Below are 24,465 nucleotides of genomic sequence, written 5' to 3' on the forward strand. Positions count from 1 at the left end.
AGACGAATTAACACGTGGGAGGGATCATGTTATAACACACTATGGCTTTCCATGGGACTGGACTGTGGTTGCTAGGGCCGCACCGGTCCCAGCATGCAATTCTCTATTCTGCTCACAATGCCACTCCCAGCGTGCAATGCTCCGCTTCGCTCTGGCTGTGACGCAAGAGGACTACAGCTTCCGGCAAGCATTGCGACAGGACTTCATCGTAGAAGGCCGCCTTTTTTTCCCTGCAGTGCATGGTGGGAATTGCAGTCTCCGAGACTGAGTGAGGGGCGGGGGCCAATGTTGACAATGGAAGCTGAGCGCGCCGCGTGCGTTCCAGAGCTCTGATTGGCTCGCGGGCGGTAGTGGGGGTGGTGCTCCCCACGCCGTCGGGTCGTGGCTGCAAGCAAAGAGCTTGGCCAATGGACGTGAGGGTCGGCGAATGACGACAGGTGCGTCCAATGGGAGCCGGGCTGGCCGGCCGGCCGGCGAGGGGCGCGCGGCAGAGGGGCGGGACTGAGGGTGCGCGCGCGCCAGGAGCCCGCGCGGATTCGAAGGAGAGGCGGTTGGCGGCGGCGCTGAGGTGATTTTTGCCTGGAGCTCACGGCTGGAGCTGCAGACCCCGGCCCTCTCTCGCACCAAGAGCGGCGGTCTCGGGGATTGAGGTCAGCGGCTCCCGCCTGAGGCGGGGGGCTGCGTGCGCCCTACGGGTCCCAGATAAATAGCGTCCTGGGAGGGACGGGGCCTTACCCGTGCGGCTCCTTAGGGCACAGGAAACGACCCACCCATATAGCCACACTCCACAGCAGCGTGGGGCAAGGGGGGGCAGTCCCCACCGCAGGGCTCCTGGCCCCTGATGTCAGAGCTCGGCCTAGGCCCTGGAGCCCCGCCCAGCGACCCCCCCCAGGACTGTGCAGGGGCGACCCTTCCTCTCTGAGCTGACGGGGGGGGGCGGCTGGCACCTGCTCCCCCTCCCCCCACGCGGGGGCCTTGAGGAAACGCTGCAGGAGGAGCCAGCCAGAGACTCCCCTAGAAGCAGCCAGAACAGGGAGCCTCCGGGAGTGTTGTGTCATTTGGAGGGGCCTTTGCCCTTTGCTGATTGGCTGTCTGCTCCAGCCCCCTCCCCCCATCTCTTCCCCTCCGCTTAGTTCCACCCCTGCCTCCCTCATCCTCTTCTCTCCTGCTTTGATCCCATTGCCCCCCCCACCTGCCCATTTTCTTTCTACTGATCCCCCTCTTTCTTACTAATTCTCCCCCCCTCTAACCTCCCCCCTCAATCCTGGCACTGAGGTGCTGTTTGCTGCCATCACACTGGTGACGCCTACGCAGCCTGCAAGGTATGGGCACTTCATGCTCAGCTAGCCTGGCAAAAAATAGCAGTGTAGATAGGGAGAGGTGGCTTTGTAGAATAGCATGCGCTACATGCCTGATCCTCCAGGTTGTATAACCTACATGGGATTTCTACATGTCCAAACAATGCCGCCCCCCATCTATGCTGCTATTTTCAGCAGTGTAGTGTCCTACTGCCTCTCTTCACGCCCCCATCTATGCTGCTATTTTCAGCAGTGTAGTGTCCTACTGCCTCTCTTCACGCCCCCCTCTCCCCAGAGCCTTTCCATATGGTGTGTAGCTACCACATGTAGTGCCAGTAGTCTACCCCTGCTATCAGTGTAGATGTAGCCATTGTTCGTTTTGCTGTTGTGTTCTAATCTTTCCCCCCCCCCCCCCCCATGTGTATGTCTGGTCTATTTAGACTGTAAATTCTTCAAGTCAGGAACTGTCTGCCACTGTGTTAATACAGTGCCTAGCACACTGGGGCTCCATTCTTGGTTGATCCTTAGCTGCTACTGTGATTAATAATACCTTTCCTCTCTCATGTTTTGCTATCCTCATTATGGACCTGACGTGGGTTACCATGTAAAGAAGGAAAAAACGGTATTTTGTTCTGTTTGTGCCCAAAGAAAGTGGAAGGTTGTGGTTGAAGGTCTATTTTGCACATAATTTTCTGGTCCTTGTGTGTGTTCAGGAAGGAAAGTTTCAAAAAATGAAAAAAATAGACTTGCAAGCAGTGGTCTTGGTGGCTCTGTAGCATTGTAAAGCACTGGTTGCTTGCAAAGTAACTCACAACTTCAGATCAAATAGTGGAGCAGAGAAGAGCAAGTGATAAATGCAGAATGCTGCCATCCCTCTCTGGGGTAAGAATCTCATCTGGTAGTTTTTCACTCTCTAGATGCCTGGCCAGCTTTCATATGGAAATAGTGAGGCTTTTTTAGTTTAGAGAGAAGACAAACTGGGATATGCAAAATTAATGGTGTAGAAAAAGTAAATGGGACACTTTTATTTACCTTACCCATAAGGCAAGAGCAAATTGACATAAATTAAATTGAAAAGCATTAAATTTCAAACTGATAAAAGGAAATACTTATTTATGCAATGCATAACTAACCTTTGGCCACAAGATATGTTTAAAGCCAATATCTTAATAGGATTCAAAGAAAGGATTGGATATTTATATGAATAGTGAGCATATCCAGAGTCCTATTAGTTAGGATAGCAATTTTTTTATTACATAGGTTATAAACCCTCATGCGTCCAGGCAGAAGTGAACTGCTAACTGACATGGGTCAGGAGGAAACTCCTCTTATTGGCAGATTAGTCAACAATTATACCTTATCCAGGTTTCTTGCACCTTCCTCTGAAGCATCTGGTACAGCATTGAAGATAGGATGCTTGACTACAGGGACCACTGTCTGAGCTGGGATTTCAGTTCTTTTGTTCCATGAGGGTCAGCTAATGTAAAGAGATTTCTCCAGCTTCATTGTAACTCCATCTACATTATGGCTTAAACCAAATTTGGGAACTGCCATTTAAACATTGCTGTAAAATGGTTTGGCCCTATTTATGTTGTCTCACCAAATTCCTATCTTTATTATAGCCATGTAATACCACAATCAATGAACTATATAAAAGAATTTTAGACACACTGGCATTATGCAATAAGCATATATTGCGGTACACTAATGTATTTGTAGATGGCACATGAGAAATGGCCTTTAATACTTTAATTTAGCTTCAGTACTGATGGGGCTTTTTGTTTTCCTTGTCTCCTCAAAAGGGTTTCTTCGTAAATCCTTTCTGCCTGAAGTTTCTCATGTGTGGTCCCCTGCCAAGAGAAGGCTTTTTTCGGGAAAGTTTGAGATTAATGGGCCATGATATTTCGGAGATGGAAGATCTTTGGAAATTAGGTTTAGGAATAGTCATTTTCCTTTAAATGTTCTTTCTTTAAAAATAAGAAAATGTTTACTCTAGAAACCAATGGAAAGTGGCCCTTTTAGGTTGGTATGCGTGTGCTTGTTAACTTTTTTACTTAGTATTACAGATATTTTAAGGCTATTTTAAAGAGTGAATGTTATATCGTTTATAATACGGTTATATTTCTGTGTAATATAACTTCATAAATTATATCTTGAAATGTCTTCTAACTTTCAGGCACTTTATTGAGATGGCAGCTGTTACTCCAAGAAAAAGGAATCGTAGTTCTTCTAGCTCTGATAGGTGTGTTTATCTGTTCATAATCTTGTCTTTGCAATTTATTACACTGAAAACAAATTATTTAATAGTTCACTTCATGTACTGAGAACAGAAGAAATGTTTTAATTCCCTCAATGCTTTTACTATAAAATGGGGGGGAAAGTTATGAGATGCAATAACTTAAGTGGCTTTTTCATTCTTTAGTAATGCATAATGCTTTATAAATGTATTGTACTGAGCAGCTTGACAGCTTTATTTAAGGTAGAAAGAAACCCTAAGCTGTAAAAGATTCTACATCTAATAGAATATATAGACTTAAAAATTATGACTATAATTTGAATATGAATATATAGACTTAAAAATTATGATAAAAAGATTAAACTGTCTGCTGTAAGTCTGGGTTAATGGGGCAACGACACACTGGTTTGTACTGGGGTGGTTTTATCTTACTTGGAAATCACTTGTATCTAGTACTGTACATTTGCATAACTTTTACAAACTGCAAAACTCACTCCCAGCCCTAATGAGGTCACAAGATGGTTCCATTATTTAATTTTGAAATGTAAATGTATAAGATACTTTAAAAGGAGAGATATTAGTGAATTAGTAGTTTTACATTGGATCAAGTGACTTGGAAACTGTTTTACAGCTCTCCTAAAGGAATATAAATGGTGTAGTTTTTGTTTGGTTTTAAATTTTGACACTTAAGCTCCCAGTCCTGCACTGTGTTCTGCAGGGCTAGGCTTTTGTGCCTGCATGAAGCCAGACTGACTTCATGTTTAAAGGGACATTAGCTACTGGAATTTTAGTGACATTAAAAAAACAAGTTTAAAAGTAGTTTCAGGTAGTAAACTTGCTCTGACATATTCATGTTTTTCTCATTGCTGTGTGAAAGACTTGCAAAAAAAGGGAAAATTGTACACAGTATGATCTGCCAAATGCATAAAGGATACAAAAATAAAAGAAAATGTAACTTTTCCTCTGTTCTTTTAGTTGTAGTAATCATAGGTGTTACTCAAAACAAGTTGAAGAAAAAACATTTTTGGAAGTGTGATTTTAAGTTGAGTGTTGCTCTAAAATGAGCCAAGTGGGGAAGATTTACAATATTTTTTTCTCTGCTTAAGGGAATATAAGATGTCAGATATTATTCTTGGAGCTCTAGTGGCAGAATTGATGCTGCTTATGATTAATAAAGAAGTAAAATGGCAGTTGTGCTCTAAGGGCTTGTCTGCACTACAGATGCTACAGCAGCATAGCTACGCCACTAGCAATGCTGGCATAGCCCTGTACCATAGAGGTAGCTGACCGAAGGGGTTTTTCCTTAGGTCTAGCAATACCCCCTTCCCAAATGACGGTAGCTACATTGACAGAAGCATCCTTCAGTCAACACAGTGGCACCTACACTGCGGGTTAGGTCAGCATATCTGTGTCGCTCAGGGATGTGATTTATTTTATTCACACTCCTGACCGAGGTGGCTGTCAGCCTAACTTTTAAGTGTAGACCAAGCCTTTAATACAGGCAGGCAAAGAGATCTATTCGTCACTACTGTTAGGGGAAAAATCGTAGACCCTGTGCTGCCCTCTGTTCATATTTCCAGGTCCCAGTGACATTTATAGAAACTGTAGATGGAAGGTAGTATACAGCTCTTTATTAAGGTGCTTGAATACTACAGTGAGTGTAGTTTAAAAAAAACAAAACACCCTAGATAAGTTCTGTGATTATTTACCAATAGAAGAAACTGTTTTAAGAAAAACTTTAGTGTGACTTAAACAGAGCCTTGACTATGCCTGAAGGATTCTCCAATCTGTAGAAGAGGGAAATATTTGTTTTATTTTTTTATTTTTGTAGCATGTTCTTAGCACTTGGGACTCCAGCAAAAAAATTGATGATGGACATCACCGTGGATCTGTCTCCAGTCAAGACATCTACAGATCGGACCTTTGCTTCTCGAACAAAATGGCCACCTAGATTTAGTGATGAGGATAAAGAAAACCAGGCTTCCCCTCTGAAATCCTCCATGTCAAGGAAGCTTGATAATTCCCCACTTCAGATAGCCAGCATCCCAATGACAGCATGTAGGGAGTTCCTGAGTAAAGTGTCTCCAAAATCTGGTTCCCCATACAAGCCCATTGTGCCTGCTGCATCCTTCTACAGCAAAGAAAAGCAGTATCTTACCCCACTGGAGAGGAAACTGGTAAATGAAAGCCGCCCTCTTAGTTGGAGGGACAACGATGGAGACCTCCCCACTGCCAATAGGACAGAGAAAGTACAGGGAAATATGAACCTCCTCAGGAATGCAAGCTCAAAAACATCCAAACGTCAGACTGATTCTAGGCACACCAAGATTTTACCAAGAAACTCTAAGAAAGCCAAGGTAGATATAGCCCCTGTCAAACCTGTTGTGGAAAAGGAGAACGTTATTCGCCCAATTGAAAAGAAAATGGAGGGTCCTTTCCGAGTCCTAAGCATGAAAATGAAACCCCTGCTGAAGCTCCAGATGGGAGCAGCATTCTTTTCCACTGGGAAGAAATCCCATTCTGGTCCTAAAAAGCTGCCTTCAGGCCTTAAATCCTCCCACCTTCTCTCAAGTTCTGCAGCAGAGGGTGACCAGCTGAGACTATCAGGAGATGCAGAGTTTCACTCAGATGATAAAAACGAAGTTGCCAAGGCCAGTGAGGTATCAAAATGTGCAAGTGTGCCCCAGAAGAAAGGGAATGAAGATAGAGAGGAGGATAGGGTGAAATTGGCCAATAACATAAGTCAAAAGAAGGTCATTCACAAATTGAATGTCTCAATGCAGAAAGTTGAATTGATCCCATTCAGCTGCTCTGATTCCTCAAAGCCTTTGACTCCAGAGGAGACTGATACAAGGAACCTGGTAAGTAGCATGGAGAGTGTCACTTAAGATTTGTGTGTATATTAAAAGTGTGTACTTGCTTTGTTCAGCAAGGATGAAGTTGCATTGCTAGTTCTAATCATTCTGAAGCACAGGGAAAGTGTATGGTACTTTAAGTAAGGCATGTTTGAGAGCTGTATCAAAGAAAGATATTCCTTAAAGATTTTCTTCTGATTCATGTGACCTCAGGCAGTAACTAGAAAGCTCTTTGTCAGTGCGGGTTTGAATTCCTGAGCATGTGGATGCAGGATGCTGTGGAGTAGGGCAGCGCTGAAACTAATAACTTAAATCCATACTTCGAGTGACATATGTAAATGTACACAGAAGTCTTGAGAATTGAACTCTCATCTCTTCACTGCTGCTTTGTTCCATCTACTGGTCACTATTGCTATTTAGGTTTAGGTTAGCTGAGAGGAAAGCTTACCCAAAAGGAGTTTTTGTAAAATTGGATTCATACCCTTTTTTACTTTCTTTAATGCAGCATAAAAGTCAGTTAAAAATCTGCTTTTTTAAAAACCTTATAAATATTAGGAATATGAAGTGTGGAACTTCCTTGTTTGGCTGGAGGACTCGTTGAGGCTCAGATTTATAGTCCGAGCATTCTCCTTGTCTGTGTCATATCTATATCCTAACATCAGTATTGAATCTTCAACAAAGCCAACTTTTCTCCCAAGTGTACTTGGTGCAAGAGTTGCATAGTTATTAGTAAAAATGCAGGCTTAAACTGTTAGATTAAAAATCTCTTACCCTTTTAATTGTTCAGCTTTGTCGCTTAAGTCTTGTGTTGTCATTTAACTTGACCATTGGTTACCATAGAGCCTTCAGGGTAGACAAGACCTGAAATTGTAATGCCTTTAAAAAAAAAAAGGGGGCGGGGGGTGTGGGAGAATATGACTTGGTAGTTGGGGAACTTTCAGGTTGCCTTCATAAATCTTAACCATAAAGGCACAAACACAATATATTTGTTCTTTGTACTCTACCTTTAATGCACTCTGTCTACACTTATATCCCCTTTATGTCCTAATTAGGCTGGTAATTAAGTCTACCAGTAAGTATTGCATTTCCAAAATATTGACTTCACTTTTAAAAAAGCAATCTGTTGAGAGGCATAATATAAAATGGAAGGGACATCGAATAATCACAACTGTTTTTTACTGTACCAAGAGGTGTGCGAAGCCATGGGTTCCCTGCAGTTCCAAGGAATTGATAAGTAGCATACCCTACCTGATCCTAAAAGATCAGGCTCAAGTCTCCAGAGGAAGCCAGAATTCTCAAGGTCCCTGCCAAGGTACTCTCTTTGAGATGTTTCCTTGTTAGCCTCAGTGTCAAAGTGAAACAAACAATTGAGCAAAGAAACAAATCTGTTTCCAGATTTGTTTTGAGACTTCTTCTGGGTCCTGAGGATTCTGTTTGTACCCTTGCTGGTAGCCAGTGAGGCCTGAGTGGTGACTTGGGAATGCTACAAATGAACTCCAATCTTGAATGCAAAGATTGCTCTAGAGTAATTCCTTTCCTTGTAGAGTCTGTGTGCTGGTTCTACAGATTCCCCAGTCCAAGGGGTGAGATTAAACCCAATCTTATTACGCTTAAGTGAAGCAGTAACAATGGATTTACTGAGCTGGTCTCTATCCAAAATATTTTAACCTTTTAGCTTCTGAGGATGGTGGCTCTTCAGTATAAGATAAGGAGCAGTATAAGATAAAGGGGCGGGGGGGATTTTGCACCATTGTTCCCCACAAATTTCTTCTCTGCAGAAAATACATTCTGCTGGAGAGGTGCTGCAGTTGCACCTCTTGCCCACCAGAGGCTGTTGTGGCACCAGAACAGAGAGCAGGTGGTCTCACTGGCAGTAGTAGCTGGCTGCGTTCCTCACAGCAGCCTACTCATGGAACCTGGTTAGGAGGCACAGGATATGGAGAGGGAGAGATGGAGCGGAGCACACGGGGCTGCTGCGGGAGGTCACATATACTGGGGTTCAGAAGGGCTAGTGGGAGGGACAGACTGGGGCAGGGGCTGAATGGGAATAGGGGTGTGGGGAGATGGAGGAAGGGGCCGAGGGGTTTGCTGGGACATATGGGGATGGGGGAAGTGGGGTGCAGGGCCACATGGGGATGGGGCAGATGTGCCTGACTGAATGGGAGCTAGGGGTCAGCCAGTGTCTGCATAGGGAAGGCTCCCCAACTCCCTAACAATCACTCCCCTGCCCCCCCCCCAAAAAAAACCCGAAAACCTGTTCTGTACTTCTCCCACCCATACCCAACAACCCTCCAGGTTCACTCCCAGGCTCCTTCCCAGCAATTACTTCACTCTCCCTCAGCTCCTCCATTACCCCTAACTTCTCCAAGCCGTTGCAACACTTCTGAGGGATCCGGGAAATACAGTTTTGGATTGTAGTTTAAATGAATTATCACTCAAAGTTCTGTATTAATATGCCTAGTAAGGAATCTAGTTGTCAAAAAACATTTTTTGAATTTTTTTGCTGTCTGTATTGTTACAAACATACTTGCTGACAGATATTTTGAAAAAAAATCACCAAAATAATTTGAAGTTGTATGATTATATTGTGTTAATTTTGACAAATATGTAGAATTTTTCAGAATTTTAAAATATTGCATGCAGAATTTTTAATTTTTGGCACAGAATTCCCCCAGGAATAACTTATTAAGCACTGGTTTCAGAGCAACAGCCATGTTAGTCTGTATTCACAAAAAGAAAAGGAGTACTTGTGGCACCTTAGAGACTAACCAATTTATTTGAGCATGAGCTTTCGTGAGCTACAGTGTTCCAGTGCTATACAAGAAAGGAGATGTTCTGAGAGGATCTAAGTCCAAACAGATGGAAAAGTGAATGCACAATGAGATTTGGCGGAAACTTTTAGCTTAGAGCATCTTTCTTTTGGTAATAGGTGGCTTGGTGTATGTAGACTTGGAGACAGGGTGGGAATTCGGACATAGGAGGTAGTATCAGAGAAGATGTGAAGCTGAGAGTGGGAAGGATAGAAAGTGCAGTATAATTCAGAACGAAGTTGAAGAAGGGTGGTGTAGGCTTGGGTTCAAAGAGATGTGGTAACATGATTATCAAGTGGAGTGCCCCAAGGTTCAGTCCTGGGGCCAGTTTTGTTCAATATCTTCATTAATGATCTGGAGGATGGCGTGGATTGCACCCTCAGCAAGTTTGCAGATGACGCTAAACTGTGAGGAGTGGTAGATATGCTGGAGGGTAGGGATAGGATGCAGAGGGACCTAGACAAATTAGAGGATTGAGCCAAAAGAAATCTGAGGTTCAACAAGGACAAGTGCAGAGTCCTGTACTTAGGAGGGAAGTATCCCATGCACTTTTACAGACTAGGGACCGAGTGGCTAGGAAGCAGTACTGCAGAAAGGGACCTACGGGTTACAGTGGATATGAGTCAACAGTGTGCTCTTGTTGCCAAGAAGGCTAATGGCATTTTGGGCTGTATATGTAGGAGCATTGCCAGCAGATCGAGGGACGTGATAATTCCCGTCTATTCGGCATTGGTGAGGCCTCATCTGGAGTACTGTGTCCAGTTTTGGGCCCCACACTACAAGAAGGATGTGAAAAAAATTGGAAAGAGTCCAGCGGAAGACAACAAAAATGATCAGGGGGCTGGAGCACATGACTTATGAGGAAAGGCTGAGGGAACTGGGATTGTTTAATCTGCAGAAGAGAAGAATGAGGGGGGATTCGATAGCTGCTTTCAACTACCTGAAAGGGGGTTCCAAGAGGATGGCTCTAGACTGTTCTCAGTGGTAACAGATGACAGAACGAGGAGCAATGGTCTCAAGTTGCAGTGGGGGAGGTCTAGGTTGGATATTAGGAAAAGCTTTTTCACTAGGAGGGTGGTGAAACACTGGAATGGGTTACCTAGGGAGGTAACAAAGGGAGGCTTGACAAAGCCCTGGCTGGGATGATTTAGTTGGGGATTAGGTCCTGCTTTGAGCAGGGGGTTGGACTTGATGACTTTCTGAGGTCCCTTCCAACCCTGATATTCTATGATTCTATGTTCTGTGGCACAAAGAAAAGGATTTTAGGTGCTGTCTGCAGAATAGACTAGTGGAGTAAGGTGGGTATTAGGGAGACCAGCGAGGAGGTGGTTGCATAATAAAGAAGGGTGAAATTCAAAATGGCCAAATGTTTTGACCCAAACTTCCAAAAGTGCTTAGTGATTTTGGATGTATGAGTGTTATGGTGTACAACCTGAGACAATTTATAGGGGCCTAATTTTTAGATAGGTCTGAGCACTTCCAGCCAGGCTTCTTTAGGATGTCTCAGACAATGAGGCACCTAAAATCACTAGGCCTTTGAAAAGTGGGGCCTCTAGTTCTAGGGACAGAGTAAGGGTATGACTCTTAAAAACATACCTTGTATGACAATCAAACGCATGTTCAGCACTCAAATGGTTTAAATTTAAAAATGACTCTCAAAAATCAACACTGATGAATTAGCTCCCACTAAGTCTTACTTTTGTGGGTTGCTAGAGAATTGTTTCGTTTTGGAGATAAGTTCTGGTTTCTAACTCAGTGTATAGATGCCACAGGTAAGATTGCCAATGGAAGAGTGGAGCAATAAAATACCTAATGCAAACCAGGTTTGGGGCCTTTTTCATTATACTTAATCTCACATTTTACTTCTATTTTCTGGCACCTAAAAGGTGTTTGGAGGAGAGGATAAGTGGTATTGGAATGCTTTTTCATAGCTGTACTGGTCCTTGAAGGAAAACAATAGACAAGGTGAGTATTAGCTTTTATTGGACTAATGTGTTTTATGCTCCTGTGTTGGTTTAATAAAGAGCTATTTATTGCCTTCTGTGTTCATTTGTACTGTATTAATGTATCCATCACATTCCTTACTTGATTGCCAGCGTGTTTTTACAATACAACATTAATAAAATACAAATGTTGGGTAGGTCAACAATCTTGCATATAAAATAAAAAATATAACTTCAAAGCAGCTGGGCCTGCTGTGGTTGCAGGCTCTTAGGATAATAAACTGCATTTTCAGAAGCCTTGGGTGTATGGAAATGAATTTGTATCACTGGATTTGCTATCACAAAATTATAGGCCAACATTATAGGCTTTGTGCCTTGATCTAGTCTCAAACAGCTCCTGTTTGACTTGATGGTTTTAATTGGTGGCTGTCCATGGGATTATGGTTTTCGTAACGGGGAGGGGAGGATTAATATGTTCTAGTTGTCATAGAAGCTAGAAGTTGGGCAGAAGTTTAAGGTAAAAATCAATCTAACATGGTCATTCGTTGAATCTTTGCAGGAAGTTCCCAAAGGCTTTGCAGTTTCAGAATTATAGACACCTGTGTAGGACCAGGATACCAAAAATATTGAAATGAAGAAATAATCCTACAGAACTGCAGCTAGAAGCAGTAGAAAGCCACGTGAGGGACATTGACAACTTGCCGTAAACCTGGCCATAAATAACTTGCGCCCCCCAAAAAAAGCTTCTTCAATACTGAGGTGCGGCCCATGAGACTGCAGATTTCAGCATACAGTATTATCCAGTAATGTTCAGCTCAAGGTGGAGCATTACATGGTGGAACCTCTAGCCTCTGCAAACCACGTTTCTGTATTGAAGAGGATAAAGGCTGTTAGTTGCATTTCAGAATATCCTTGGCCACATTTGGCCTGTGCCCTGAGCACTTGAGCTACGTGAGATTGTGTAACTAGCAAACTGGAAACTAAGTCAAGCTGACAGGTTTTTCTTTGAGAATGTTTATCTGTATTACAGAACTCGGATGAAGCTGGATCTTCCATAAACCGTGAGTTCAACGATCAAGAGAATATTCCTTTCAGTCAGTCTCCAACAGAGAATAATAAAGGTAAATAATGCTGTAGCTGTATTGGTCTAGGCACCTGTCATGATGTTTATGTCCCAAGATCACTAAGTAAGGAATTATGTAGCTCAACTTCATAGAGAGTATTTTTCTTAAAGGGATTGATTATAAAATTACTGTTTAGGCCTCTCTTCTGGCTTGCCTCTGTATTGCTATCTGTTTTCTGTGTCTGATGTGGAATCTGATGGGAGGGAAAAATGCTGCTCTTTGGCTATTGGCAAATATAGTCAAAATGCTATGGAAATTAAAGGCAGTCCAACAGCTGAACTATGAAGAAGGTCTTCCACCCTTGTGGGACAATATTTACCTTTTTTTACTTTGTTTTCCTCATCAATTTTGCTAAAAAGGGACTGAAATTTCTTCTGTTGCAGTGAAGTCTAGTGCTGAATTTGTGACATCACACTTTCTCTAAGATTGTGAAACCATGAATACAGAGTATGCTTTAGCTCTAAGATCACAAGTTGGGAAAGTCTGGGTTACGAGAAATGGTGTTAGACATAATTTTATTAATAGCAGAAGACTATTAAGCTATTGATGCAACAATTTGCTCTAATAAGAATTTTCACGTGTTCCCTGGTGAAGGTTCTACTGGAGATTTGGTTTTCCCTGACCCTTGGCTTGCAACAGTTTTTTTTCAAAGCATAAAGCACAGGATATTCTGTCAATAGTTAATTGGATCAAAAATAGCAAGTTCCATATAAAAATATTGAGTGGGTTTTATTTGTTGCAGTACCAAAAATTTTCTAATGCTAATGTAAACTCTTGAGTATTGGGAGTTCAGAGTTTTTCATGCTTGTGTATCAATTGAAACTACTGGTTCACCTAGGCCCCTTTTCTAGATACACACATGTTTTGTATCGTCATTGTGTCCAATACTAACAAATTGTGTGACTCTTTCCAGTGTCCCCTTCAACAGATGTTGTCTATCCCATATTCAGTACACCCTCAGTCAACAAAGTAAGGTATGTCTGTTTTACTCAAACACTCTCCAAGAATGAGACAGAATTTTGAGCAATACCTCCAAAAATCAGATTTTAAAAAATAAGAGATCATAAATTCCAAAAATAACAAACAATTTCTCTTTACCAGTGAGATGTGGTGAGGGCTGAGAAATAGCCATCATTAAGATATGAAAGTGTTGGATTTTATTTTTGAGAGGGAAGATGAAACACTATTCTTTCTTTGGGCTAAGCTGCAGACTTTGAATTTAGAGATGTGGGTTCAGTTCCTGGCTCTGCCACCCTTTACTTGTGTGATGTTGGGCAAATTACTTAATTTCTGTCTGCCTTATTTTCCCCATCTGTAAAGCGAGGATAATATTACTTTCCCCATCTTTTGTCTGACTTGTCATTTTAGTTTATAAATTCTTCTGAGCAGGAATTGTCTCCTATGTGAATCTGTCTAGCCTAGCACAGTGGAGCCTTGATCTCAGTTGGGTCCTGTATGTACTGCTGGAATATAAATAATAAAAATTGTCTAGTGGAATGGAGGAAGACAATATCAGGCCTTAGCATAGGGACTTGATACCCTAGTAATATTTTCCATCTCTGACTATTACTATCTTATATTAAGTTTCAAACTAGTGAAATAGTTCCTGTTTCTGAAGTAAAGTCATGTTTACTGAGATTATTTGAACTACAGTTCCCAGAATGCTTGTGTAACTTGCCCATGTGAATGTTCTAAAATACTACTAGGAGTCCTTGTGGCACCTTGGAGACTAACAAATTTATTTGGGCATAAGCTTTTGTGGGCTAGAACCCACTTTATCAGAAGCATGGAGTGGAAAATACAGGATGAGGTATAAATACATGAAAAGATGGGAGTTGCCTTACCAAGTGTGAGGAGAACACTTCAGTCTCCCTGGTCAGTCAATAACAGACCTAAAAGTGGCAATTCTTCAACCAAAAAACTTCAAAAACAGACTCCAACGTGAAACTGCAGAACTGGAATTAATTTGCAAACTGGACACCAACACATTAGGCCTGAATAAAAACTGGGAGTGGTTGGGTCATTATAAAACTTAAACCTAATTTCCCCCATACTAATTTCCCCCTACTGTTACTCACACCTTCTTGTCAACTGTTTGAAATGGGCCACTCTCATTATGACTACAAAAGTTAGTTTTCCTCCCTTGGTATCCTACTGTTAATTGAGTTGTCTCGTTAGACTGACCTCTCACTTGGTAAGGCAACTCCCATCTTTTCATGTGCTGTGTATTTATGCCTGCTCCTGTGTTTTCCACTCCATGCATCTGATGAAGTGGGTTCTAGCCCATGAAAGCTTATGCCCAAGTAAATTTGTTAGTCTCTAAGGTGCCACAAGGATTCCTTGTTGTTTTTGCTGATACAGACTAACAAGGCTACCATTCTAAAATACTGTCACTTCTTAAACTTCATGTCAGTTTGGTAGACTACCTTTCTGCTGCTCTTCTTTAGTAGTGTGGCTTTCTCTATATTGTAGTGATTAATGCTAGCAATATGACTGTTCCAGAAATGTGAGGGTATCTGGTACACTGGGAAGTACTATATGGAAGACCCCGTGAACTTTCAACCATCTGAGAAGTTCATATATCTAATATAATTGCACTGGGTTCAAGTGTTGTCTCTTGTTAAATCTTTAACTGCGTAAGGAGTATGATGTGGTTATACCAGATATGGTACAGTCAACGTTTCTCAGCTGATAAGCCTTTCCATAATACCCAATGCCACTGGTGTTCAGACCATCTTTTTTGTGTAAAAAGGGGATTGCAAGATAGAGAAGTTGTGAAAAAAATTGAAGCTTCTATTTTCTATTCGTGCTCTTCCCTTTGTTCTAACCCAACCTTTATCTAGTTGAGCATGTGTTTCAAAGGTCTGTTGGGCACTGGCCTTTAGCATTGCCCTTCATTATATTGCATAACTTTATAAGATTGATCTGTTTGATTATCTGTAACAATATGAACACCTTGTGCTGTTAAATAGATTAGTACAGTCCTGCAAATAATCTTCCTTGTAGAATATGCTCATGCTAATGTGTCCATGACTCTGATGACTTATTCGTTTGACAAATCCATTGCCATATTATGTTTCCAGTGGAAATGTTCTGTTTTCCCATGCAGAACAAAAACCACTAATCCCTCTGTCTTATTTAGTCATCTTTCTTTGGAGCAGATTGCTAGTAATCAAAACATTCTGATAGAATTTGTTGTGAACATAAAATCATTTAAAAATTGTTTTAGTTCTGAAAGAGGAAAAAAAAAAAACCAAAAAACCCAAATAACTTGTCAAACTTATAATTCTCTGCCACTTAAGAGTGTGTGTGAGAGAGATCTGATTACATATTTACATTGCTCCCTTGTGGGGGCTTTTCAAATACCTTCCATATTGATGCAAATGGAATTCTGGAATATGCCGAAATCCTGGTGTTTGTGATTAACTAAAATATGGCCTTGGATTTGCTGTTACCTCCTACACTGTCTCTTGGGAATAGATAAGTAGAAACTTTTTCTACTAGAACTATACTTTAGCTCTCTGCTTTGGGAACTGTCCTTAGCATCCAAACCTAGAAAACTGTTCAGTGCTTATCTCTGTTAATCCCATGTTAAGGCTGTTGTACAACAGCAAATTTAAAGTGGTAGTTCCTAAAGTAACCCTGCCAGCTTGTGTGTAGCTGAAGCATTAAAGGTAATTCTATAAAGCACCACTTATTTATTAACAATTTTAATGTGTGCTTTTCCAAAGAGCAAGTTTCACATAAATGTTTTTAAAAATTCATATAAAGACTCCATCTGGGTCAATAGTCTCATGAACAATCCTTTCCACATCTCTCAATCTACCCATGCCCTCTGTTAGCCTTACTATTTATTTTGAAAGTTTGCAAAACTTTGTCTCCATTGGACCAGAATGGAGAATTGAGTCCCAGAATTGAGGGACTTTCCCTGAAAATGCCTCCAATTCTATTATCTAAATCTGGTACCTGTTATTTCAGAATCTCAGATAATCTCCACTGCTGGAGCAGAACTCGGGGAGAGGTGGTCTGAGGTACTATAGGGCATGTGAAGGATGTGCTTGAGAGACCAAGTTACAGTTACTGTTGGGGCATTCAAAGATATCGTCCCAACTTTTTGTATGATTAATGCCCCAGCCTTAAACATTTTCATAGTTCATGTTCCTTTTCTTAAAGGGGGATGAGAGAGGGAGTGATGCTCCCGTGTTTGGGTGTATGGAGTAGCAACGGCTTTCACCCATTGTCTCTTTTCCTCTGAGCACAGGAACACTTAGATCAGTGGTCATCAACCTTGTTAGAGCCACCATCCTCAGTGAATGTAAGGAGCAGGAATCCTGGCAGCTTAGCTCCGTTGACTCATATCTGCAGTATGGAGTGTCCTTGAGATCAGATTTAACACTTCAGATGTAGGCTCTTGTATTCTTCCTCTAGAACAGTTCTAGAGCTACAGGTTTGGGGCTAGAGTCTAGATGCAGTGTTGTTCCTCAAAGCCTTGACTTTGTTTTTTGGTGCAGCCCTTAGAACCTTGGTTGTTTGCATCTCAATACTGCCATCAGTCCAGCTTCCTACTATCAGTTTTAGTATGGGGTCTCTTGAAACAGGAAGAACTAACCTGCACACATCTGTTGAGTTCCTTTGCTGGTCTGTTCTGGGGAGTTAGTCACGTTAGTGTTCAATCTGACTGAGAGTGTGAAATGACTAATTCAGATGCAACTCTGAAACTACTTTCAGACCACAGCCTTTCCCAGATGATCTGGCTTCTCCCCTGGGATTCAGCCCACCTACAAAAATGGTTCATACCTTCCAGAAAACCAGCAAGAAAACAAAAGACCTAAGCAAAGACTTTAAAGACCAGATGATCATTGTGAGTATCCCTCTGTGGGCTGTTACTCATTCTTAGGGGAGCTTGCGCTACCATGTGATAGTAGTGAAATGAGCTTTCAGGCTAACCAATACTAGATTCCCTTACATATAAATCTCAAACACTGTATATGTACAGCTCTAATGAATTGTATAAATCTGTCTCCAAAACTTCAAATGTAAAGATTGTGCCACTATTTGTGAAACTCTTTTCTAAGGTTTACTTGGGGTTAAAGCTTTACTATATCTGTGAATAAATAGGAAATGTAGAATTTGCTATTAAAAATGCCTGTATGGATACCATAGGAGTGAATTTGCTTGACACAGAAATCCTTTGTTTCCTATTGCTGCATGATTTGTTGCCTGAGCAGAGCCAGCATAATGCTGCAGCCACATTAGTGGACAACTAGGGTCATGAAGGACAGTACCACAGTAGGGATGTTGTCTAAAACATTCTGTACCTGGGAGTTTATCTGTGACTGAAATGCAACCCCATTTAACCAATGGAGGGTTTCATATAACAGATATGAGGGATGAAATCCTCACCTAGTGCTGTCCTGTGTATATAGTTCATTCCCTTTGAAGTCCTGGCCTTACAATGGTATGTGACTGAATGGCATCATTCGCTATTACCAGCAGGACAGTGGGGTGGGAGGAGGTATTGTTTCATATTCTCTGTGTGTATATAAAGTCTGCTGCAGTTTCCACGGTACGCAACTGATGAAGTGAGCTGTAGCTCACGAAAGCTCATGCTCAAATAAATTGGTTAGTCTCTAAGGTGCCACAAGTACTCCTTTTCTTTTAGCGAATACAGACTAACACGGCTGTTACTCTGAAACCTGTCATTAAGCCCCGTGTGTCACTTGCAATAAGCTAAGTCACCTGTATGCACACAGGCCTGGCTTGACATGAGTAATTGGACATAGGTGAGGCCTCATTTCTTGGGAGACAGGATTAGGGCAGTAAATGGATCAGCAGGCTGGGAACAGAATGTCTGTACTAACTAAGATAAGGGTGAACAACAGGGAACCTTTTACAGTGGGCAAGATAACAATGGATAAGATCTTTACATTTCTGACTTATGAGGTAAAAGTCGTTCATAGGCAGTGCGTGGACAGATCGTGCTGTACAGGGATTGGTTCCTACAGAGTAAGTAACCAAGGCAATCCCAAAATGTGATGCAATGTACCATGTAAAGGAAGAGGCCAATTCCCTGTGTTTGAGTCTCATCAATTCAGTGTACCTTTGCTATATGTCATATAGAGGAACCTGAGTGATGAGCCTGGAATTGAACTGAGGTCTTGGGGAACTCCAACAATGGATTCCCATTGGGCCTTACATTTAGAGCTGCATTTTTTATTACAGTTTGTTCTTTATTAATTTTATCTGCTTTTAAAAAAACCTTGGAGTTTAATTCCTTGTTTCCGCATTGCCTTCCAAAAAAAACACAACAAATACAGAATGACTTAGTGAATTCTTGATACAAAAACAGGAGGCACTGTGGTCTGGAGGAATGACCATGGAATTGGCTAAATAATCCCAGCCCTGCCACTTGCTCACCTGCTCAGTCTGTGGCCTTATGCCATTCCCTCAGTCTCTGTGCTTTAGTGTTTCTATCCATACAATGGCACCTATCTCATGAAGGGCATACTGTAGAGATTATGTTCATTATATGCCTTGAATATGTGAAGTGCTATGTACAGTTCTGAATAGTCTATAAAAAAAACAAAAGCTTGTCCTCTGTCATCTCTGACTCTTCTGACTTTGCTTTGTAATGACAGGATGCTGGACAGAAGCATTTTGGTGCCATCATATGCAAATCATGTGGCATGATCTATACAGCTGCCAGCCCAGAGGATGAAGCCCAACACATCCAGCATCACCAGAGGTTCCTTGAGGGAATTAAATATGTGGTAAGGCAATGGCTGATGCTTTTGCCAAAGAACCCTTGAAGTAGTACTTATTGTTGCGTATAGAGTTAAAGCTATACTAGGCAAAGGTTTTGTATCCAAATAACATGAACAAATTAAATTACTTATCTGTTATTCCAGCAATTGCCTTTTATTGACATATGTGAGCTAACGGGTTAACGTACGTGATTTGATTTCCTGCCTGCAAACTGGGAGGGTTCACATTACAACTATGGAGTCTCTTTTATTAAAGAAGCCTTAGCTGAATCCTTTTGTTTTTTTCTTCCTGGCAAATAACTTTCTTTTTTTCTCTGTGGTAGGGTTGGAAGAAAGAGCGTGTGGTAGCAGAGTTCTGGGATGGGAAAATGGTTTTGATCCTTCCAGATGATCCAAAATATGCCATCAAAAAGGTGCAATATTTCTTTCTAGCTTTGTCTGTTCAGTGCCTAGCATGATAGGGCTGGGGTCTGTATGTGCTACTACAATATTAATTCTAAATAATAATCACTTGTGTCCCACTTGTCAGGAGAAATCCTATTTAGTGATCAACCTCTCACTCAGTGATCACTCTGCAAGGAATTAACATGGCTGGTTTCTACAATACTTAGAGGAGGGATGAACTTGTGGCCGATTCATAGATCCAGGAGGCGGGAGATATGGGTTCTAGTCTCATCTTTGTCGCAGAATTCCTTTGTGACCTTGGGCAAGTCACTCACCTCACTGCAGATAGGGCTGATACCTACTTTTGTTTAAACTCTTTTCTTCTTTACAAATCTTGGAGCTAAGTAATCTTATGGCAGCCGTGTTAGTCTTCCAGTTTCTCTTATTCACAATCATGAGCAGTTAATTCACAGGAGTAGTCTCACTGGAGTTAATGGGGCTGCTTGTGTGAGTGACTGCTCATCAGTGTAAGTAGTTCACAATCTGGCCCTAAGATACTTGAGGTAAGAACAGACTTTTGGGATACTGTCATTTGTAGAACATTGCTCTTGCTACCCTCTTGTAGAAACACTTGGTAAGAGCTTGTCCTCCATGCTCCAGATTATGTTTGTAAAATCCAGCCTGAAACACACAACTTTCACACTAAGTGGAAAATCTTTAGCTAAATTGATTATTAAAAGAAATGTTCATACAGTTGTGTATGTTGTTTTTCTAGATTCTGTTGAAGTTAAACTACCTGAGGTGCTGGAAGTACCCAGTGGGTTTCTTTTGGTGCTGTTGAAAAGTAACACTGTTTAGAAGCCCAGTGGCTCTGAGAGAGGGTGTTTATGTACATGGATAGTATGGTGATTAGCAGTATAAGAGCCAGGAGAGAGATTTGCGGAGTGAGCAGGAATACATTAGACCAGAGTATCCTAAAATAGAGAGGGAAGTCCCCAGTCCTGGAGTCTGCCTAGTATAAGGCACTAGTGCTGCTTAGAGTTGCTGGCTTTCTGTGTGGCTTAGTTATTACTGTGCTTTGTTAAAAAGCAATGAAAACCTGTCTCAGCTGATTTGGAATCAGTCCACATAGCAGCTAGTGAGAAGCAGCTGCTGCTATGTTAACAAAGCTCCTGTGATTCAAGTCACAGGCTAAGTTTTGGCTGGGCCCTTCCCCTCACATCTCGTCAGTCATGGAGTGGGGAATACCAATCTGCTGCCTTTACCATGTGAGCTATGTGTCAGTGTGCAATGACACCCTCACCCATGACTTTAGGCTGAGCTCCCATCTTCCACAAAGACAACGGTTTGCATGTTGCATAAATATTAAAGGATAGGGAGAGTCTCTAAGAGACTATCTTTCTGTCTGTGGAAGAATGTCCACAATAGCATAAAGGATTGTCTACTCAAATGTATCAAGCAATGAACCTTCTACCATTCTGTAGGAGACTATTCCAGTTGCATAAATCTCACAATAGTGCACACCTACCAAACTATGTATTTGGCACAAGCTGCTAGTGCTTTTAATGAGTTGCTAGATGCTCTGCAGTTGGACAGTGAACTTCCATTGTGGTGATCACTGAGTTCCATTCAGGTGCACAAGCCCTCTGTTTGAAATCGATTACTTCTCTGAACTCAAACTATGTCTATCCTAGACTCTTACGTGCATCTCTGAACCTCTTGTCCTAACATCTATAGGCAGAAGATGTGCGAGAACTTGTAGATAATGAACTGGGATTTAAACAAATTGTGTTAAGCTGCCCATCCAAGATTAAAACCTACTTTTTTGTGTCCAATGAAAGGAAGATAGTTGGTTGTTTAATTGCTGAACAAATCAAACAGGTATGTGTTCTAAATAGTATCTTAATTGTATAAGATGAAAGAAAATTTGCATTCAGACTCTTGGGGTTGTTAGCATTGATCTAAGCCTATATGTCACAGGTACTCCTGGCCTTGTAAAGGGGGGCAGAGAAATGGGGTTGGCTGGATGGTTTTAGAGCTCTACACTCTCACCATCATGAAAATGCAAGTGACAAGAATTAACCAAGTTGTTAGTGATGGGTGCAAAAATCTTCCATTCAGTGTACCTTCAGCTGAATTCAGATGTTGGGTAAAGGTGGTTTATGTAGCCATTTACCTTTCTTTAGAGGACCAGCGTAATAAATAGTTGATTGCCTTTGGTGTTACAGCAGCAAACTCACCTGCATGAGTTTCCATATTTCCCTCAGGATAGAGACTCATTTGACTTAGTGTTTGTCCTTGATAGGCATTCCGAGTGCTGTCTGAGCCTAATGTTCCGCAGTCCCCTAATCAGGATGTCCTGCAGCACCATCGTGCCTGGCGTTGTTCCATAAAGCCGGAAGTTGCCATTTGTGGGATCAGTAGAATCTGGGTGTTCAGCCTGATGCGGAGAAGAGGCATTGCACGTCGTATGGTGGATGTAGTCAGGTAAGGAAAAGGGATGCCTCTCCCAAAATGAAACTGCTAAGTAAGCCATTAATATGGGTGCACACATGATGGGAAGAAGACTTCAGCTTGGTTTATTTTCAGGGGGAAGAAAGTGCTCACAGCAAAAACATTAAGTAAATGTTTTTAGGAAAGGTGTAAGCTAATGTATTTCAGCAAGTCTGAGAGGTTCATGTCACAGTGCAAAGAACTGATTGAACAGATTGAAATATGCACTTAGTCCGACATCAATCTGTGCCCTGGTGCTATTGTGGTGGGTGGAATAGAAATGCATAGAACCATGTAAGTATTGTGGCTTGGATTTTTGACAGTGCTCTCCTTTGGCCAGACTTTGCTTCCACTGAAGTCACCATGAGAGCAGAGTTTAGCCAAGGCTGAGCACTTTTCAAAACATCACCCTGTATGCTCAAGGTTGGGGTTATTTCACGTTTAACCAAATAGAATATAGGCTCTGAACCATTTAATAGGTGTGGGCTTTGTTTGCTTGTTAACCCTAAATTAACAGTTGATGTTGGCCCAGTACTCTGAGAATTTGTAAGACTTCAAAATGAATAAATACTTAGTCTGCCATTGCAGTCTGTATTTCACATGTCTATTGTAATGCAGCTTCTTAAAACACCAGTTTATTCCTGGTAAGTAGCTGCTGTGGTTGGGAACCTTCACATTTCTAGAGAGTATGAAATGAATGGATTTTCTCTTTCATTGAGAACTGTTACCATCTTAGCTGGTTAGCTGTTGCTGACTGTTTTAAAATGCATCCTTCTGGTCACTGACCTGCAGATGCCTCCAAGCAACTGTTCTCCAGTATACATTTAATGTGCGAATGCACAGAGCAAGTTTAACAGATTACTATGGTGAACTTCACTTATCAAATCCTGACTGTGATATTGGTAATCTGAAACCACTTGTTTTCAGATTAAACTTCTGAATAAAACTGCTCTAGTACTGTACCTGCTATATTCTCCTGTTTCAAATATGGTAATCACTCCAGTGCTGCTGCTTTTTATGTCAAATTACATGGAGTAAAGTCTCTACCCAGAAATGGCTTCCCCCAGTTTGGAAAAAAGTGTATATAATGAAAATGCTGTCAAAGTATAGAAGAGGTCAGGGAACAAAACACAGGCATTTATATTACAGTAATAAGAGCCATATAAATACTGAGGCAGAACCAAACTCTTGTACTGCACTAATAACTGTCCTTATCTGTTTCAGAAACACATTCATGTATGGTTGTTACCTAAGCACTGATGAAATCGCCTTCTCTGACCCAACACCAGATGGCAAGCTGTTTGCAACCAAATACTGCCAAACCCCTAACTTCCTTGTTTACAATTTTATTAGTTAAGACCAATTCCAAACAATCACAGTTAAACTGAACTGGAGCTGTTTAGTTTGCTAAATGTAAAGCAGTTTTCATGTTTAATTGTCTTATTCAGCCATGTTCCATTTTAGATTCCTACTGAATGCTAACTCTTGCTGCTTGATCAAGTTAAAGGGCATGGAGTTAAAAGAATGTCACTTTCTGTACATAATTGTGTTCTGTATTTTAATGTTTGTACTTTATGAAACTAAACCCAAGTTTGATTCTAAATGTTTGTTCTGAAAGCTAAAGTTTTTATTGCAATAACTTGTAAATTTCAAAAATAATTATATTAATATAAAGATTTCTCTGAGTTAGATTTGGCTTGGATAAATGTCTGGCTACTTCATACCACAGGATATGAGGGAGACTCCAGCTAATCTTGAAACTTTATATGTATGCTACTTGCTTTGGTACAGCTGGAGACCAGTGTTCTGCTCTCTGTGCTGCTGAGGGAGATACCAGTGTTCCAGGGATGTTGCAGATATAGATTATACCTGGTGCTAGAAGTTGCATGCTGGGAGTCAAGTGACTGGGTGAGGACTCTAGACCTATATGGTACCTTTCCAGAGTGGGAGTTGCAGTGAACAGAAGATAAAGCAAAACATACCTGCTGGTTGCTGTTACTGACACAGCTCTAAAACTTACCTGAGACAGGAGCAGATGTAAAGCACTTGTAGCGTGGCCTGGACCCCTTATGCCCAAAAGTCAATGGGACTATTAATATTAATAAAGGGTGTATTTTTCAGTAACTTGGTCTAGATATGCTCAGATAGAATCTCCACCTGCTGCTCAGGGATTAAAGTTAAGATTGATCCTAAATCTTGCTGTAGACAGACTCGGTAGTATTCTTGCACTGGTGGTGGTGGTGGTGATATGGATAGTTTGTTCAATAAAAGTCCTCTGAAATTTAATTGGGTGCCTCATTTCTGAAGGTTACAAGTACAAGCAGTTGGATGATCACTTGCATCTTGGGTTCAGAAGTTTTTTTTAAATGAATCCCTTTATCCTATTTTAAGGCTCCAGCGGCCCCTTTGAATTCACAATCCCATGTAAATTTTCCTAGTCACTCAATTAGTCATTCTCTGGCTTGCAGGGTTGGTCTCCACCTTTCCACTGACAAATCAAGCAGCAGTAGTGCTAACTTCTTGCAACAGTTTTCTGCATTAGAGGACTCATGTGAAGG

The 24,465-nt window shown here is 41.5% G+C and overlaps 1 protein-coding gene across 3 annotated transcripts; it reads left to right on the forward strand.

Moving 5' to 3' along the window:
- Window positions 1-511: 511 nt before the first annotated feature.
- ESCO2 (establishment of sister chromatid cohesion N-acetyltransferase 2) lies at window positions 512-24,193 on the forward strand. 3 transcript variants are annotated; one of them, XM_073335526.2, is made up of 11 exons: window positions 512-568; window positions 3,475-3,540; window positions 5,366-6,395; window positions 12,173-12,263; window positions 13,180-13,240; window positions 16,995-17,127; window positions 18,905-19,036; window positions 19,354-19,443; window positions 21,152-21,295; window positions 21,720-21,901; window positions 23,132-24,193. In XM_073335526.2, the coding sequence occupies exons 2-11, from the start codon at window positions 3,488-3,490 to the stop codon at window positions 23,262-23,264; spliced, it is 2,049 nt and encodes a 682-aa protein (XP_073191627.1). In that variant the 5' UTR covers window positions 512-568; window positions 3,475-3,487; the 3' UTR covers window positions 23,265-24,193. The 3 variants fall into 3 exon arrangements, with proteins under 3 accessions (XP_073191627.1, XP_073191626.1, XP_073191629.1); XM_073335525.1 differs by having other exon boundaries at window positions 522-650; XM_073335528.1 differs by lacking the exon at window positions 21,152-21,295 and having other exon boundaries at window positions 522-650.
- Window positions 24,194-24,465: the final 272 nt, after the last annotated feature.

The sequence above is a fragment of the Lepidochelys kempii genome, chromosome 3 (genome assembly GCF_965140285.1).
Source record: "Lepidochelys kempii isolate rLepKem1 chromosome 3, rLepKem1.hap1, whole genome shotgun sequence".
NCBI classification, from domain to species: domain Eukaryota; kingdom Metazoa; phylum Chordata; order Testudines; family Cheloniidae; genus Lepidochelys; species Lepidochelys kempii.

Coding starts and splice junctions, on each gene's coding strand:
- ESCO2 (XM_073335526.2), top strand. CDS start 3,488: ATGGCAGCTGTTACTCCAAGAAAAAGGAATCGTAGTTCTTCTAGCTCT. Junction 19,037..19,353: donor TTGAGGGAATTAAATATGTG/GTAAGGCAATGG, acceptor TCTCTGTGGTAG/GGTTGGAAGAAAGAGCGTGT. Junction 21,296..21,719: donor TTGCTGAACAAATCAAACAG/GTATGTGTTCTA, acceptor TGTCCTTGATAG/GCATTCCGAGTGCTGTCTGA.